The following is an 18,479-nucleotide window of genomic DNA, read 5'->3' on the forward strand; positions in this document are numbered from 1 at the left end:
TTTTGTCTGAATAGAAGTCATCTATCTCATTGATGAGCTAATTTTTAAAAAATTTTTGTAGAGGTGGGGTCTTGCTTTGTTGCCCAGGTTGGTCTCAAACTCCTGGCCTCAAGTGGTCCTCCTGCCTCAGCCTCCCAAAGTGCTGGAATTACAGGTGTGAGCCAAGGTACCTGGCCAGGTTGGCTGTCATTTTGATCTGTCTTGGTTCTTATGATTGAAATTTAAGGAGAACCATTTGGACCTAACCTCACAGTCGGTTTTGGTTGGTAGTCCTCATAATTACCAGCATGTTCCTACAAATTTGCATTGGTCTTTATTTTGTAGACATTGTAAAATGTTGCCTTTTTAATTGAAAACTTATCAGTTATTTAAATTTGGCTCTGAAGTTTGAGTCAGGATTTTGTGTAAAGGCATAGGGAAGATACTGACACATTACCACATTTTTATTGTTTTTTACAAAAAGCTTTTTGTTTTGTTTATGAGATGAAGTCTTACTCTTTCGCCTAGGCTGCAATGCAGTAGCCTGATCTCGGCTGGGTTCAAGTGATTCTCATGCCTCAGCCTCCCGGGTGGCTGGGATTACAGGCACCCGCCACCACGCCCGGCTAATTTTTGTATTTTTTGGTAGAGATGGGATTTCGCGATGTTGGCCAGGCTGGTCTCGAACTCCTGATTTCAAGTGATCTGCTCACCTTGGCCTTTCAAAGTGCTGGGATTACAGGCATGGGCCACCGCACCCAGCCAAAAGAGCTTAGTTTTTCATATAGAATTCAGTAAATCTGTGGTCACCTTAGTATTTCTTCAAAAGCCATATGTGGGAAAGCAAAAATAGAGGCACTTTTACCTTTAGTCCTTTAATCATTCTTTTTCGCTGATTACAAAGGTTAAGTAAATAAACAGCCTATATCTCTGCACAAGAATAAAAACAAATTTGCCATCTCTGAGTTGAAACTTGAAGAATTATTTTTTTCCCCCTTGGATGCAAGCATTTTCTGGCTTTGGGCCAGTACAAGTGTACATTTTTATCAGTAATTTAAATAGATTTTTGTATTAGACCTGAAAATGTTGCCTTTTTAATTGAAAACTTATCAATTATTTAAATTGCTAGCAGCCTGAGGCTGTTAATTTTATGAGTGCCATAATAATGGCATACAGTGGTTTTTGATACATGTGACACATGGAATATTGTATTATGGTAAGGATTTGTCATGGCAATAGGTTGTTGTGTGCTGTTAAATAATAACCAACATATTAAACCAAAGTCTGTTGTCACACATTAGTACCATTTTATATAAGTTATTTAGAAGTTGTATTCTTTTCTTCATTAGATATATTTTTAAGAGATAATGAGAAGAAAACAAAGCTATAATAAATTGTCTTTTAAGAAAATGTAAAGTAATTTGGTCTCCAAGGAGATATTTAATGTATTGAAAGATTTCAGCAGCCAAGTGTTATTACAGCACCATTGTGATAGCTGCTCTGCGTTTTGTTATGAGTTTGTGTTAATCAACAATCTGTTTTTATAGCATAGTTTCTTGTGAGTTATGTTGTTAGAATATTCCACTTCTGGGATCATGGCTTTTCCTCTGACACTATTGCATCTTTTTAATTCCTCCATAAAGTATTTTTTTAATTAGAATTTGAAATGCTTTATTAGAAAAAAAATACAACCTACGTATTCTGAAAACTAAATACCTGATCATTGCTAATTAAATATTCCCTTAATGTAGTTTAAATTATTTTGTCGTTGTTCTCGTTTCCTCCTCTCATTTTCTAGAAATACTGAAAATAGCGTGCTGCTTTTTTCCTTCCATTTTTTTGTGTTTGTTGTCTGGTAGTTCTATGGAGCCCCAGTTCTAGGAGGGGATTGTTTTACTGTTAACCTCTTCTTTTGGGTGACCTTTCATGGAGAAATTCAGCCAATACATCTTGCTTTTGTAAATAGATTTATATTTGTTTCTGCTAAATCCTGTGTCTAGGGATTTATTACACCTGGTTCTCTTTAATATTGAGAGACTTGTGTGAGTGGAACACAGTATTAACAAAAATAATTTTCATCATTTTGTCTATTCTCACTCTTTATATCATTTTTTCCCACATTGCCAGAAGAGTATGGCATACATTTTACTGTAATGCCTCCCATTATGAGACCTTGTATTATATTCAATACAGGAATCCTTGTATTTAAGGGAAGTGTAAGTATTCCCTTTGGTGTATTTGACCGCAGTGTACCTTGTTAGACATTGAGTACTATGAGGGAAAAATATTTTTTCACCTGTGGAGCACCTTGTAAATTGGGACATGATTGGCTTTATTCTAATATACACAACTTGGACGTTGCCTCTAAAATCATGCAGTTACTCAAGTAGAGTCAGAAGGTAACCACAGAGGTTTTGTTCAACTCTTTCATTTTATAAATAAGGACATTGAGGCCCACAGAGAATAGAAGATTCAGAAATCAGTTGGAAGTCATATGGCTAATTAAAGGGAAGGCCTGGATATAGACTCTCAATCTCTTTGCTCCTGGTTGTTTTAAATAAGGTTTTGTTTTGGTATCTATTATAGTCCCGCTCAGCTTTGCAAATACTACTTTTTCCTGAGTGTGAAAAATAATGCTTATTACCAAAATGTCACTGTACTTGAGTTTGTAGAGAAATGTAAAAAATACTCTGTTGGCCGGGCGCAGTGGCTCACTCCTATAATCCCAGCACTTTGGGAGGCTGAGGCGGGCAGATCACAGGGTCAAGAGATCGTGACCATCCTGACTAACACTGTGAAACCCCATCTTTACTAAAAATACAGAAAATTAGTCAGGCGTGGTGGCAGCTACTTGGGAGGCTGAGGCGGGAGAATTGCTTGAACCTGGGAGGCGGAGGTTGCAGTGAGCCGAGGTTGCACCACTGCACTCCAGCCTGGGCGACAGAGTGAGACTCCATCTCAAAAAACAACAACAACAAAAAACTCCGTGGGCGTCTGAAGGTTTAAAGATTTTGTCCTTACCTACAAGGCTATGTTTTACCTTGTTTGCCAAATTTGTTGTCCATTTAGAAATTGAATATTTAATAGCATCAGGGCCTTAGCTATTAGGAAGTTTTCTTTAAAGAGCAAAGAGGTTAGGAAGCTCATTTTCCACATGGTGCTTTCAAACATGCCACATAGTAAATAGGTTCAACTTTGAACTTAACTTTGCAGGTGGCAAAATCAGTTCAGCTTTCAATGAGTCCCCTAATTGAATGCAATTTATCCAAACAACTGACCACATAGTATATTATTCAGGCAAGGTGGAGAAATGGTGAAAAAAATGAGAAAGGGAAACTGAAGGAAATAAATTGTTTTGGAAATTTATTTTCTCAAATAATGACATGCTCCAAGCTGTAAGTAAAGTTTTTGTTTTGTTTTTCTTATCCTAGTCAAAAAAGAAAACTTTTTTCCAGAGGCAGATTATTTTAATTCTCTTCTCTGTGTTGTTTGGAACATTTGGATGCCCTTGAAATAGTGATAAAAGTGTAGTGACCCCTTCTAGCCCCTGTTGTGATCTATCTTGGAGCCTGTTTGGAAGCAGGGAGCAGAAGCATATTCAAGTTTGCATCAGAACAAGGGATTTATTATGTGGCTCTTGGATGCAAAGGAAAAGATAAGCATGAGCAGGCCTCGGTCTTGGTGGTACCGGGACACTCTGGGGACCGCTGGAATAGGAGGTTTGGACCACCAACATTTTGTCATTTATATGGCTCTACTCCCAGTTCAGTTCCATCTCTGTGGAGGGTTCCGCTTACCCTATTTATAACAAAATGTCTCATTTGGCTTGCTGTCTGCATAGTCCTGTTTTATTTAAGTGTCAGGTTCCCTGAAGCTACTGTTAAAACTTCTGCTTTAAGAGGAATAGCAGAATTGCTACAGTCTAAAAATCAGGTGAAAGGTCAGTGTGTGAACACTACCCCAAGCTAACCAAGGTAATAACTCTGAAAGTTTCAGCTGAGAGGATCCCATAAATTTTGGGCCTCCTGGTGAATACAAATTTAAACTCCTTCTGCCAACACATATTACCTTAAACTTAGCCAATTTGAATTTCATCTGCTATTGGCTGCCCAAACTTCTATTAAGACTATCTGGAGCTCCTTAAAGTCCTCTACGGTTTTATCCAAATGGTGTTATCATTAAACTTGCCCAACTTGCTGTCATTTTCACTTTCAAGTCATTAATAAATACATCCATCCAATAACATGAGCCTATAAATAGGGCCCAGAGTTGGTCCCTGTTGACCTTCATATTGTGATTTTCTTGCTCATCATCTAATCAATCTGTGACCATATGTGGACCCTCAGTCGAGTCTCTTAAGGAAGAGCTTGTATACATTGTAGTCTCCTCATGACAGGAACAATGAGTTATTAGGGAGTCAGAGCCTGAAGCCAGGTAAGTAAATGTAGCTATTAATTTGATATTCAAAATAGATTGGCTTCATATGTTATTTTTGACCACTGGGGCAGTTGTGTGCTTTGTGAGAGGTCAGCATCATAAAGGAAAAGCCTCTTAATGTAAAGTATGAGAAATAATTGAAAGAAGGTGTAACTAATGACACATCTGCCTAGGGTTATAATTGAATTTGTAGCCATTTGATAGAGTTAAGATTGTTGGGTTCTTCACTGGGAAAACAAATAAATTAACTATGGACTGCAAATAGTTGGTTAGTTTATTGATTATTGCTGTAATTACTGACTGAGCTACATATAATAGGATATGCTTGCAGTATTGACAACAGGAATCTGAAAATCTTATCATTAGTGTGAAAAAGACAGCATGAGTATTCCTTATAAGTGGAATACTGTACCAATTATGTTGTCTGTTAGGCATGCTAAGGAGAGATTTGAGAAACCGTCCTGTTATAAATGTATGGAAGAGTAATAAATAGGCCTGGTGTTTCCTCTGTACGTGAGACTTGCTGCTGAATAAATTAGAAGGTATGACCAATGAGAGTCATTACTATGTCTATATCAGTTCCTCTCTGGATTCTTCCTGTAAACATTTGTGCAGTGTCTATAATGTGCTAGGCATTATATGGCAGTGATTTCTCAAGTTTTTAAAGGCATAGTCCTTTTTCAAAATCTGTGGGAAGTTGTTTATTTTTTTACCCCAGAAAATTCACATAATGTAGTGTTTCACCAGCTTCAAGGATCTCCTAAAGCCCATATAGATCCCAGGTTAATACCTCTGGCATAAGAGGAAATAAAATATACAAGGCATGGTTCCTGCCCTTGTTGCACTTCCAAAAGAGAAACAGTGTTCCCCACAATACCCATTTTACTTTATTATTTATAGTACTGCAGTAATTGAGGGGAAGGGAGGGGATACTGACTCAATCTCCATAAACCAGTTAGTTAAATTCTACCACTGTACTTTGTCCAGATATCTCAGTGGCCTTGTTTTGTGGTTTCTGTGTCACCCTATTGTTATGAACGTTTTTCTTCTATGTACTCTTACTTGGAAATGAGAGATTCAAGGCACCATTTCCTATTTCAAGATTTTTTTTCAGGTACTTTTTAAGAAGGTTTCCCATATACCAGCTCCTTTAATTTTGATCTTCTTAACATCTCTATAAGACGAGCAAGGCAGGCTTTTTCCCCCATTTTTACAGCAGAGGGTATAGAGGCATAAACAATTGTGTGCCTTTCTTGAGGTCACACAGCTAGTCCATAGAGAGCTGGAGCCTGAGGTCACTCACTCGCTGGTTTGTTTCCTCATTCATCCAATCAGTTTTTTCATGCAGCAAATGTTTATTGGATAGCAGTTCTCTGGCCAAGTGCTATGCAAGGTGGTGGGGGTGCAGTGAGCATACAGTTCATGCCCTCTAGGAGCTCATGGTCCAGTCAGGGAGATTAACAAAAAAGGAAACAGAATTCAGTGGGAGAAATCAAGGAAACTCATAATTACCAAGCGGAGTGATAAATGATATAATACACCTCAGCATTAGGTGCTCCATGAGCACAAGAAGTGTCTAATCTAGCTTTGGGGACCAAGAAGGCTTCCTGAAGAGGGCCGGTGTCCAGGTGGGGTAAGTTAGGACAAGGGGACTAGGAAGGGTGTTTGGGGCAGAAAGAACAGTGTATTTAAAGAATGCCTGGTGAATCAGGAGGAGCTGCCTGTGATTCAGTCTGTATGGACAGTGACGGGGAAGAGGGTGGGAGATGAGGCTGGGAGGAAGGTAGGTGAGACCATGGAGGGCCTTAGCTTGAGGGAACAGGGAAGTGACATGATCATATCTCATATTGTCAGAGGCATTTGAGCCACAGCAACTCTGTATTAGTCTGTTTTCATACTGTTACCGGAAAGGGGTCCCAATCCAGACCCGAAGAGAGGGTTCTTGGATCTTGTGCAAAAAAGAATTCAGGGTGAGTCCACAGTGCAAAGTGAAAGCAAGTTTATTAAGAAAGTAAAGTGGTGAAAGAATAGCTACTCACTGCATAGACAGAGTAGGACATTCCTGAAAGTAGGAGGATGAATGTGCCCACCCTAGGTATGATGTTTGTTTATGTATAGGATAAAAAAGGATCATGGGGAGATGTGCTCTGCTACAAGGGTTTGTGATAAAGGATTCATTTTCTTAATTACTATATTTTGCAAGAATTGATAATTTTTTTTTTTTTTTTTTTGAGACAGAGTCTTGCTCTGTTGCCTAGGCTGGAGTGTAGTGGTGCGATCTCGGCTCACTGCAAACTCACCTTCCAAGTTCAAGCGATTCTCTTGCCTCAACCTCCTGAGTACCTGGGACTACAGGCACCTGCCATCATGCCCAACTAAGTTTTGTATTTTTAGTAGAGACAGGGTTTCACCATATTGGCCAGGCTGGTCTCAATCTCCTGACCTTGTGATCCGCCTGCCTCGGCCTGCCAAAGTGCTGGGATTACAGATGTGAGCCACCGCGCCTGGTCTGATATTATTATGTTTAAAGCAAAATTAGGAATGCTTCTGTTCTCAAGATATTAGGATATCAGGACATTCCTGAATCTGGGCGTGTTTAGTAAACGTTATCAATCTGTTCCCTTCATCATAAACATCTAGAGCCTCGGAATACCTAACTTCCTGGGAATGTAGCCCAGCAAGTCCCAGCCTCATTTTTCCTAGCCCTCACTCAAGATGGAGTTGCTCTGCTTCGAATGCCTCTGACAACATTGCTATAAATAAGAGCTATTTGAGACTGGGTAATTTATAAAGAAAAGAGGTTTAATTGACACAGTTCTGCATGGCTGGGGAGGCCTCAGGAAACTTACAATCATGGCAGAAGACAAAGGGGAAGCAAGTACCTTCTTCACAGGGTGGCAGGAGAGACAGTTGGGTAGCGGGTGGGTGAGTTGCCACACACTTTTAAACCATCAGATCTCGTGAGAATTCACTCACTATCATGAGAACAACTAGGGGGAAATCCACCCCCATGATCCAGTAATCTCTCACTGGACCCCTGCTCCAATTCGACATGAGATTTGTGGGCGGGGACACAAATCCAAACCATATCAGACTCCATCTTGAATAGAAACTGGGTAAAATGAGGCTGAGACCTGCTGGAAGTCAGGCATTCTTAGTTACAGGGTGTTTAAGAGTTAAGGGAACAGGTTAATAGCGTTTACCAAACAGACTCAGGACTTAACAGACCCAGGAAATGTCCTGATATCCTGATATCTTAAGAACAAAAGCATTCTAAGTTTTGCTTTAAAGATAATATCTTTAAATAATAATATCTTCTTGTGGAAGACAGTAGTCACACAAAGATGAACAATCCTGTGTCACCAGCTCTTGTAGTGCAGTGCATCTTCTCCATATGGTTTTTTGCTTTGTTATCTAGTGCTCCTCCTCTTACTTTTGGGAACACCCGGCTCTGGATTTATTGGTGAAGCCGTTCTTTTATTCCTTTACTTTCTTAATAAACTTGCTTTCACTTTACTTTGTAGAATCACCCCAAATTCTTTCTTGTATGACATCCAAGAACCCTCTCTTGGGGTATGGATAAGGATCCCTTTCTGATAACAGTATTTCTCAAGAGTGGCTTGGGGTAGAGAAATTATAAAGCTTGGAAGCCACTTAGGGGCCTGTTCCCTGTGAAAGACAATGGTGGTCACAGGACTGATGAGAAGTTAACAGATTTGAGAAGTGGGGAGGATTCAAGATAATAAAATTTAGTAGGCCCAGCATGGTGGTACACGCCTGTAATCCCAGCACTTTGGGAGGCCAAGGTGGGTGGATCACGTGAGGTCAGGAGTTTGAGACCGGCTTGGCCAACATGGTGAAACCCCATCTCTACTAAAAATACAAAAATTAGCTGGGCATGGTGGGGGCACCTGTAGTATCAGCTACTCGGGAGGCTGAGGCAGGAGAATCACTTGAACCCAGGAGGCGGAAGTTGTATTGAGCCAGGATCGCACCATTGCACTCCAGCCTGGGTGATAGAGCAAGACTCTGTCTCAAAAAACAAAATAAGGCCTGGTGCGGTGGCTCACATCTGTAATCCCAGCACTTTGGGAGGCCGAGGCAAGTGAATCACGAGGTCAAGAGATCGAGACCATCCTGGCCAACATGGGGAAATCCCATCTCTACTAAAAATACAAAAATTAGCTGGGCATGGTGGTGGGCGCCTGTAGTCCCAGCTACTCAGGGGGCTGAGGCAGGAGAATCATTTGAACCTGGGAGGCGGAGGTTGCAGTGAGCCGAGATCGCGCCACTGCACTCCAGCCTGAGCGACAGAGTGAGACTCCATCTCAAAAAAATAAATAAATAATATAAAATTTAGTGATTGAATATGGGGGAGAAGAGAAGAGAGATGGTTTGGATTACTTCCAGATTTCTGGTTTGGGAAACAGGGTCATAGTGATGGTATTTCCTGAGACCATAAACCCAGGCAGCAGAAGACTAGGGTCTGAGAGGAGATAGGAGAGGAAATCAGTTTTGGACCTGTTGAATTGGAGGAGGCTCTGCACAACCAACTGGGTATGTTTCAGAACTTAGGAGAGAAATATGGGCTGGAAATAAAGATTTGTGATTCATCAGCTCATAGTTAGTCTCAGTGACTCCTCTGGTAGTTGAAACCTTTGAAGTGGCTGAAGTAACTCAAGGAGAGTATAAAATGAGAAGGTTAATGAAAAACAGGGAGGGAAATCCTGCATTTAAAGGAGGAATGGGGTAATAACCACTTACAGGAAACCGAATGGAGTAGTAGGAGAGGTGGGAAAACCTGTGGAGGGGGTAGCGGGAGGGGGGTTGCCAAAGAAAGAGCCAGAGGTCACCCATCAGCACAGATGTCTTCACACTGCTTCGCCAGCCTCTGAAAGATCGGGGGACATAACCTAACCTGCACAGGGTTTGAACGAAGCCACAACTCTTCACCAGCTCAGCAGTCTACCAGGTAACCCTGCCTATTTAGGTAAATGTTTTGAGGTATGAGAAATATGAGATAACCTACCTCTTAACTTGTAAGCAATAAATATACATTTTATGCCCCGAGTGCATGGCATGGCCTAGAATGAAAGGAGTACTTTTTTTCTTTGTTTTTTGGTTTACTGATAAACCATTTGCTTCATCTGTTAAATAGAGGTGATGATACTTACAGAATGGGATAGGATTGTAAGAAACTAAGTGAATAAACGTAGATATGTAGTACTGAGCCTAACACACATAGGTGTCCAATGAGTGAGGGTTAGTTCTCTCCCTGTGTCTCTATCTCTGTCTCTGTTTTCTCTTCTTTTTTTCTTTCTTTCTTTTTTTTTTTTTTTTTTTTTGAGATGGAGTCTTGCCTTGTCGCCCAGGCTGGAGTGCAGTGGCATGCTCTTGGCTCACTGCAACCTCCGCCTCCTGGGTTCAAACAATTCTCCTATCTCAGCCTCCTGAGTAGCTGGGATTACAGGTGCACACCACCACACCCAGGTAATTTTTGTATTTTTAGTAGAGACAGGGTTTCACCATGTTGGTCAGTCTGGTCTCGAACTCCTGACCTCAGGTGATCTGCCTGCCTTGGCCTTCCAAAGTGCTGGGATTACAGGCATAAGCCACTGCACCCACTTCTTTCTTAATAGAAAATATGTGCCTTATAAACTTAAATTGTGCTATTTTAGAACTCAAGTTTTTTAAAAAAATGGCAGATTTCCATGAAGAAAAAAATGTAATTATTGATTGAATTGTGCCATTAGCATTAGAATTAGGTTTATAACAAATATGAACACTGTAGTAAACTTGCAAACAAAACAAAGCAAAAAATTGTACTTGTTATCCCCTTGTTGAATCTGGCCCTCTGTTTCAAATTAATTAGATTTTTGGTAACTATGCTAAACTTTGTCACATCCTTATTAAAATGGCTTAAGAATTTTGAAGAACAGCTCAGAAGGAGTCTGAAACTAATCTGAGTCTAGTACTGGAGATTCCATTAGCAATTGCAAAACTGATTAATCTTTTACCCAGTTAACTTATTGATTATCGCTGCAGTTACTGCATGTTTATGCAGTATTATGCAAGGGATAACAGGAGAAAACACTTTTTATAACTGCTGCTGATGTATTCAGTTTGAACACAATATTTCGTACTCTATATAATTATTTCTGCACTTTTAAGTGCTGGAACACTTCTAAGATAGAAACTTTGCTTAATATTGTTTCAATATGAGGAGGTGTACTTTTAAATTTCTTAACTAGTAATGCATTATAGTTTACCAAGTGCCTTCACTAATTTTATTGCTGCAGTTTAATTTTTGAGCCTCACCGTAACCCTATATATTAGGGTAAATATTAGGAAACTAATGTTTAATAAAGTTAAATGTCTTCCTGAAGGCTACACAAGTTAATGATGGCAGACTCAGAATTCAACCCCATTTGAATCAGTAAATATTTATTAAACACCTACTATGTGCAGAGTTTTGTGTTAGGGCTAATAAATGCCAGGATAAGATTATAGACTTGAAGATGAAGTTATTTGGATAACTTTAAGTAATATTATGAAGGTTACTTTGTTACATTTCTGTCCAAGCTATTATGTTCAGTATCTTGGTGTACAAGGTTTAGGAGTGTTTTTTTGGTCGTTGCTGTTTGTTTCTTTGTTTTTTTCTTTTCTTTTGGTTTTGGTCATTACTGCTTATTTTATCACTATTTAGAACAAAATTGGAGAGAATCCCTTTAAAGGAAGAGTATATAGAAATGACACTAATAGATTCAGATCTAAAAACAATTTGCTGCCCGTGTGTGGTGGCTCACGCCTGTAATCCCAGCACTTTGGGAGGCCAAGGCATGTGGATCACCTGAGGTCAGGAGTTTGAGACCAACCTGGCGAACATAGTAAAACTCCATCCCTACTAAAAATACAAAAATTAGCTGGGCATGGTGGCGGGCACCTGTAATCCCAGCTACTTGGGAGGCTGAGGCAGGAGAATAGCTTGAACCTGGGAGGTGTAGGTTGCAGTGAGCCAAGACTGTGCCACTGTACTCCAGCCTGGGTGACAGAGCAAGACTCTGTCTCAAAAAAAAAAAAAGAAAGAAAATCCCAATTTGTTTTGCAGTTTATTAGTTGCTGTCTTTGTTTTCCCATGTAAGCCTCACAGCTATCCGCTGGGTAGATCTGTCTTGATTTTATAAATGAGTAACATGAGGCACAGTGAGCATTTCGTCATGGAGGTCACATGCTTGGAGACAACAGTTAGTGATGAAGCTCCTGAGTTTGAGCCCTCTGATTCCTTCAGGTGCCTTGCTCATCTCACTGAGTAGCATGGACCTGGTGGCCAGTCAGGACTGCCCTGTGCCAGGAGGTACCATGCATGGCCCTGCATTTTATCCTTATCTGATGGGGAATGCTCCATAGGCAGTAGCCTGAGTTTCTAGGCCTAGTGCCTTGGTGGTGGCTGTTTCTCAGGGATCAGTTGTGTAGGGCCCACACTGTGGGTTTGATTACCTCCCTTTACAGCATGTCCTTGATAGTGAATTACTTTGCTATGTAGAACATAAGCGTCTCTATTAATACAGATACAGATCAAATGCAGTAGTACAGCAGGAGAAAACACACTTGGATTTAGAGGAAATATAAAAAACAAAAAATACAACCTAACTACTCGCTATAGAGAAACTGTTAAGTGGCATACTCAACATCATTACTGTGACTGTTAATCATGGTACAGAGAGATGTTTATAGATGGGTTAAAAATTCTCACAATGATTATAAAAGTGTAAATAGCTTGCCAGTTGATTTGGAACAGACTTAAAATGAAAGGAAAACCATATTTATTTATTTATTTATTCTGTGAGGTAAATAAATAAAGCTGGAAAACAGGTCAATTTCATGCATGCAAGGTTTTATAGTAGGAAAAAAAATGCATTGCACCTGTTCTGACCCTTTACATTTGAGGTTATTTGTTTTCAAACTTGACCCCAAGCACCAGTTTTAGACATCTCTATAATTAACTTGTTAGATAAAGCATAAGGATATTTTATTTGTCTTGATTTCTAGGACAATGGCAAAGTAGTAACTGAAACTACTAGCCTATTGTACATAGCAGTTAATTAAAGAAAAGCATTAACTATAGGAGAACACAACCACTGCTGTTGTCTTGTATCAGTACAAAAAGGCAGTAATTTTTTTGACAGCCACTGATTGGAAAGTTGCTTGCAGCCTTCCAGAAGCAAGGGGGTACATGCTGTGGATCAATAACCGGCAAATTTCCCATTAAAAAGAATACCTGAGCAATGTTCCAAATAGCCACTGGCATCTTAATTTTCCATGGAAACCTCAAATACTTGTGTGCCGAGGACAAGTCATTTTCGGACAATTTTTCCAGACTACTTGTTAACAGTTATTGCTGTCCCAAAAGGTTGACAGCCTACATGATTGATATTTCATTTACTTGTCATCACTGTTTGAGTAATGGCGAGTGCTGTATTTCTGTGGTTTTAAGGAACAGAATCTCCTGAAAGACATTTGCCTTAGAGTATATTCCAGAGCGTATGTTTCATATGTTTATGCTGTATGTATATGAATTTTTATGTCCATAGAAGGAGAGAATCACTTCCTTTACAGTTTGAAACCCTTTGGAGAGCTGGGTATACTTGTATCAGTCCATAGCTATCCAATATCCACCTTCACTTTATTTGTTATTAGTGCAAACAGCCTTAGATGTATTAACTTGTGATTCCCAAAATGATGTGGAATTTTATAGCTCCCCTTTATTTTCAAGAGGAAAAAAAAAAAAAAAACCCTTGCTCTTGTAATAATTTTAATGTACATAAAAGCAATAGGAAGATATATGTGATGTCTGCTAAAAAAAGAAACTTTTAAAGAATGTCAGGAAACAATGATAATCAAGGAGAGATTTCCTAAACATATAGTATTTAAATAATATGAACATGTTTTTAATATAGAAACAGCGAGGATGAAAAGGGTGTTCTGCTCTTTGACAGCCCCTCAAAACATAAAATCAGCAGTTTTCATTGTGGATATTTTTCCACCAAGAGCGTCACTTGTTATTTGTCAAGCATTATAAGATGTGAGAGCACAGAAGCCATCTCCAAGTTAGGTGGACATATGCTCACAAATTAGCATATTGAAAGAAGTGGTAATCAAACCACAGTACAACCTACTGAATAATTTGTGTTTACTAAGGAGTGTGAAAGCTTTGTCACTTAGAACTTTATTTTTTGTGTGCAGAATTTTACAGTGCAATTTGGTCTGTACTAAAGTGTTTATAAGGCTAAAGCATAAAAGGTATGTTTGCTTGAAACTAGGCTACCTTTTTATCCTGTTAATCCTGTCATCTTTGGATGGGTCATATTTTGTTTGCTGTTTCCACAGTCTCTGTAATTTAGATTTCCATTATCTGTGCATTTCATACACAAATGTGAATAATGTTTGATTAACTGGTGTGTAGGTCCAAGCCCAATGTGAAGTTTCTTCATTTTGCTTTGCAAAATCCAGGGAAAAAGAGCAAGAGGCAATTTGGGAAATTCCACTAAAATGCTTTATGTGTTGTTTAAATATATATAATTTTCAAATATTTTATATTATTTAATTTACATTAAATACTAATATAAAGTCTTAACACTTTTAAAGATAAATGCCAGGGTGAAGGCTAACATACTGGACTTTCAATCCTAAATATTCACTATAGTCATTTTGGTGTGCCGGTAGGGGAAAAGTATTCTCAAGGCTGATATGTTTATACCAGCAGTTTACAAAAGTACTGTGAATTAAACAACCACTAAGTGTCTGTTCCAGTATTCATACATTACTGAGTAATCTCTTTCTATAATCTCTTTGCAGTATTATTCCACAGTAATGGAACAGCAAGTAAATGGACAGTTAATAGAGCCTCTGCAGATATTTCCAAGAGGTAATGTTGAGCAAATTCTAATCAACAATGATTATTTCAGTAAACTGTTTCATCAACAGTTATGTTTTCCAAAGGTTTAAATGCACATAACATGATGTTTAGCTCTTAATTTGAAAAACAAAAGAAGTATTCATTATCATGGGGATTGCAGGCCATATTATAGTTATGGCAGATAAAATATCTAATTTACTAGAGTAAATTAAACTAACTAGATTGTTTTTTGTTTTTGAAGTACATGCTTACATTAGCTTAAAGAACTCTTTGGGGGTCCACATGGTTTCTAAACCAAGGCAAATGAATAACTTTAATCCTGGATATTTATAAACTGTGGCTCATGATGGCAGCCAGAGCTGCGATTGAGGAGAAAGCTTTTAGCTAGTGCAGAAGCTAAGATTTACTGAGGTGTTAGGAGAGAAATTTTGGCGGAATGTTTGGTGTCTGTTTTTTTGAGGAGGTATTTTCTAAATAGTTGAAATTCTTCACAAATGGAAATTTGATTATCTCCAAAAATAAGAGCTGATGAGAGTAAGTTTCAGTGAATCACTTGGTCAGATAATTTTCTTTTTCCCTTTTAGGTTTGGCAGTACTATCCTTGTATCAGATATGATTGTTCAACCGTGTATAAATGTTCCCTCAAAATTTGAATAATGGTGAAAAAGAACAGTTTAATTATATAAACCATTAAGTCTTTCACCCGTTATACATTGCCCCACTTGGAATCCATGTTTTCTAACTAATGGAACAGATAAGGAAATTCTCTAAGTAACCCTTCTAGAAATAACTTAATTGAAATAATTAAAAGTTAAACTTACCTTCGTTAACTGATACTGTACAAATAATCATGGTATGAGTTTTCCAATTAAACATTCTAGACTTTCATTACCTGTAACTCTCTGAAGTTTGAATGGCTCAATTAACCAGTAGGCTCCTATTTGCACTGATAAAGTCTCCAAAGGCAGCTGGCTTGGCCAACCCTCAAGAAGATCTGGGTTCAAGAATAATATTGCTCTTTTAGCATATGTGTGGGCAGCAGAATCGGGAGTGCTTAGTATATTACTAATAACTTATTAAAGTGCTAAGTAAGTACAGTTGGGCTATTTAAGGCCAGTGATAGTTCAAAATAAGGATTGTGATTAATCCACTTCTGTTGTACTTGAATAACCACCAAAACAGAAAAAAAGAAAGAAATGTTGCTATTTCTGTTTATTAGGCCAATGATTAGGATGTAAATTATTTTTTTTTGTTTGTTTGAGACAGAGTCTTGCTCTGCCACCAGGCTGGAGTGCAGTGGTGCAATCTTGGCTCACTGCAACCTCTGACTCCCTGGTTCAAGCGATTCTCCTGCCTCAGCCTTCTGAGTAGCTGGGATTACAGGCTCATGCCACCACACCCAGCTAATTTTTGTATTTTTAGTAGAGACAGGGTTTCACCATGTTGGCCAGGATGGTCTTGATCTTCTGACCTCGTGATCCGATCCCTTGGCCTCCCAGAGTGCTGGGATTACAGGTATGAGCCACCGCGCCCAGCCAGGAGATAGATTATATCTTAATGTTTGTAGTGACTGGAGAATTTGGGCAAGTTTCAAAATTCTTTCTTCACAAGGAATACTATTTTACAAACTGAAAATTTCTATTAATTTCTCTACTGACATTATAGCTCTGCCATAGAAAACCCTAGTTGCAGTATCCTGGAGAAATATACTTCCAGGCAGGGCACAGTAGTTCATGCCTGTAATCTCAGCATTTTGGGAAGCTAAGGCAGGCGGATTGCTTGAGCTCAAGAGTTTGGGACCAGCCTGGGCAACATGTCAAAACCCTGTCTGTACCAAAAAATACAAAAATTAGCCAGATGTAGTGGCACACTCCTGTTGTCCCAGCTACTTGGTGGGCTGAGGTGGGAGGATGGCTTGAGCCCAAGAGGTTGAGGCTACAGTGAGCCATGTTTGTGCCGCTGTACTCCAGTCTGAGTGACAGAGCAATACCCTGTCTCAAAAAGAAAAGGAAAGAAACATACTTCCAATGTTGTGGGTTGTTTGTTTTCTTTCATTTTGTGAGCAGTCCTGTCATTCTCACTGTTCATCCCATTATGCTTCTTCCCATGATAATCACAACCATTTTTAGATGTCTGCTCTGTTAAGGCATTAGTATTGCTTTACGTGTCATCGTCTGTAATCTTCCTGATAGTTCTGCCTATTAGGTATTATTGTTTCCAATTTATGGATGAGAATATTGAGGTTCAGAGAGGTTAAGTAACTTCAGAGTCACACAGATTATAAGTGCTTACTATGCCCTTTGGGTAAGAATTTCATTTAAATTATAATGTGATTAAAATGGAAAGACATATATATTAAAATATAATTAGAGTGTGCATGGGAGTAGTTTGGAGGGCTTGTTTTGGAGTGGAGAGAAGAGTATATTATGGGGAGAGGATTCTTAAAGGAGGAAAATATATGAGATGTCATTGTCACATGTAGTCTTATCATAAAACCCACTAGGCTGCAATAAATTGTTAAACATAGTCTTTCTAAGCCAAATTTAAATATTTCAGAATATGAGACTGTCTTTTTATTTCTGTAGTTTTTAAATATGCTATGGTATAATTGTTTCTAGTTTTTGGTAGTCTTTTGCTTTTTGCTACCTATCTACATCAAATGTACATTTTATCATATGTAGATAAGTGAAATTATGCAAATTTACATAATCAACATGTAGACATACTGGGTATATTTCCTATGTCTACCTAGTTGGTTAGAGACCCTCAGACCTTAAAAAGAATCTTTAGACTGAACAAGTAGGAAGGATAGGAGAAAATGATTGTTTCCGTTTTAGTTTTTTTTTTTTGGAGACAAGAGTCTCACTCTATCACCCAGGCTGGCATGCAGTGTGTGCTCACTGCAGCCTTTATCTCCCCAGGCTGAAGCAGTTCTCCTGCCTCAGCTCCTGAGTAGCTGGGACTATAGGCATGTGCTACCACGCTGGGCAAAGTTTTTTTATTTTTCAATAGAGACAGGGTATCACAATGTTGCCCAGGCTGGTGTCAAACTCCTGAGGTCAAGCAGTCCTCCCACTGCCACCTTTCCAAGTGCTGGGATTAAAGGCATGAACCACCATGCCTGGCCATAATTCTGGTCTAATAACATGTTCTCCTCATTCCAAGTAGCACAGTTGCCTTGGACAGTAACTCCCAGGTCATGGCTAAGTCCTCTCCATTGTTAAAAGATATGTTAAATATTAATAAGTGTGAACATTGACTAGCTTTACAGTAATTCCTGACCTGAAAACTTTAGGAAATAGGAGGTTACTGGGTTTTTTGACTGCTCTTTACATCTCTAGTTATAAAAGTTTGAGAAGTCAATTGAGGAGTGAGGCATATGTTAAGGTTAGAGATAAGAGTTGACGTTTGTCTCTGATTCCTTGGCTAGCGACTTTGTTTAAAGGAAATTTATGAATGCACTGCTTACTTCAGTGGAAATATTTTGAAGTGTCGTCTTAGGAAGTATTGATGGTCCCTCAAGGACCAGGCATCAAGTGCATGTGACTGTAGTTCAAAAGGTTAATTTCCATTTTAAGGAAAGAAGATTTTGAGTCTTAATTTTAGTGTATTTTAGAAAGGCAAGTGAAAACATTTTGTTATGGTTTAGATATATTTTCTAGGAAAAATAACATAATAAATTTGAGTATATTTGAAATATACAAAATGAAAGCAACTGAAGTGTTTTGTAATTATTACCCATATCTTCTCCTTTTTTTTTTTTTTTTTTTTTGAGACAGAATCTCACTCTGTCACCAGGCTGGAGTGCAGTGGCGTGATCTCAGCTCACTGCAACCTCCGCCTTCCGGGTTCAAACGGTTCTCCTGCCTCAGCCTCCCAAGTAGCTGGGATTACAGGCACCCCCCACCACGCCCAGCTAATTTTTGTATTTTAGGTAGAGATGGGGTTTCACCATATTGACCAGGATGGTCTTGATCTCTTGACCTCATGATCGGCCCACCTCAGCCTCCCAAAGTGCTGGGATTACAGGCATGAGCCACTGCACCCAGTCATTACCCACATCTTCTTGTTATTAAACGGCTCCATTTCTTGTAGTCAGAAACAGGAAAAAGACATGTACATCTGAGAGAGGGGCAAAAGAAAAAAA

At 39.0% G+C, this 18,479-nt stretch overlaps 1 protein-coding gene across 7 annotated transcripts in view; it reads left to right on the forward strand.

The window, feature by feature from the left end:
• The window catches only part of MAP2K5 (mitogen-activated protein kinase kinase 5), a 261,654-nt gene that overhangs the window by 22,806 nt on the left and 220,369 nt on the right, over window positions 1-18,479 (forward strand). For all 7 annotated transcript variants that reach the window (XM_050796342.1, XM_050796344.1, XM_050796343.1 and 4 more), the window contains exon 4: window positions 14,272-14,341. In XM_050796342.1, the coding sequence (XP_050652299.1) occupies window positions 14,272-14,341 (70 nt within the window). The remainder of the gene's footprint in view (window positions 1-14,271; window positions 14,342-18,479) is intronic.

This window comes from Macaca thibetana, chromosome 7 (genome assembly GCF_024542745.1).
Source record: "Macaca thibetana thibetana isolate TM-01 chromosome 7, ASM2454274v1, whole genome shotgun sequence".
Lineage (NCBI taxonomy): Eukaryota > Metazoa > Chordata > Mammalia > Primates > Cercopithecidae > Macaca > Macaca thibetana.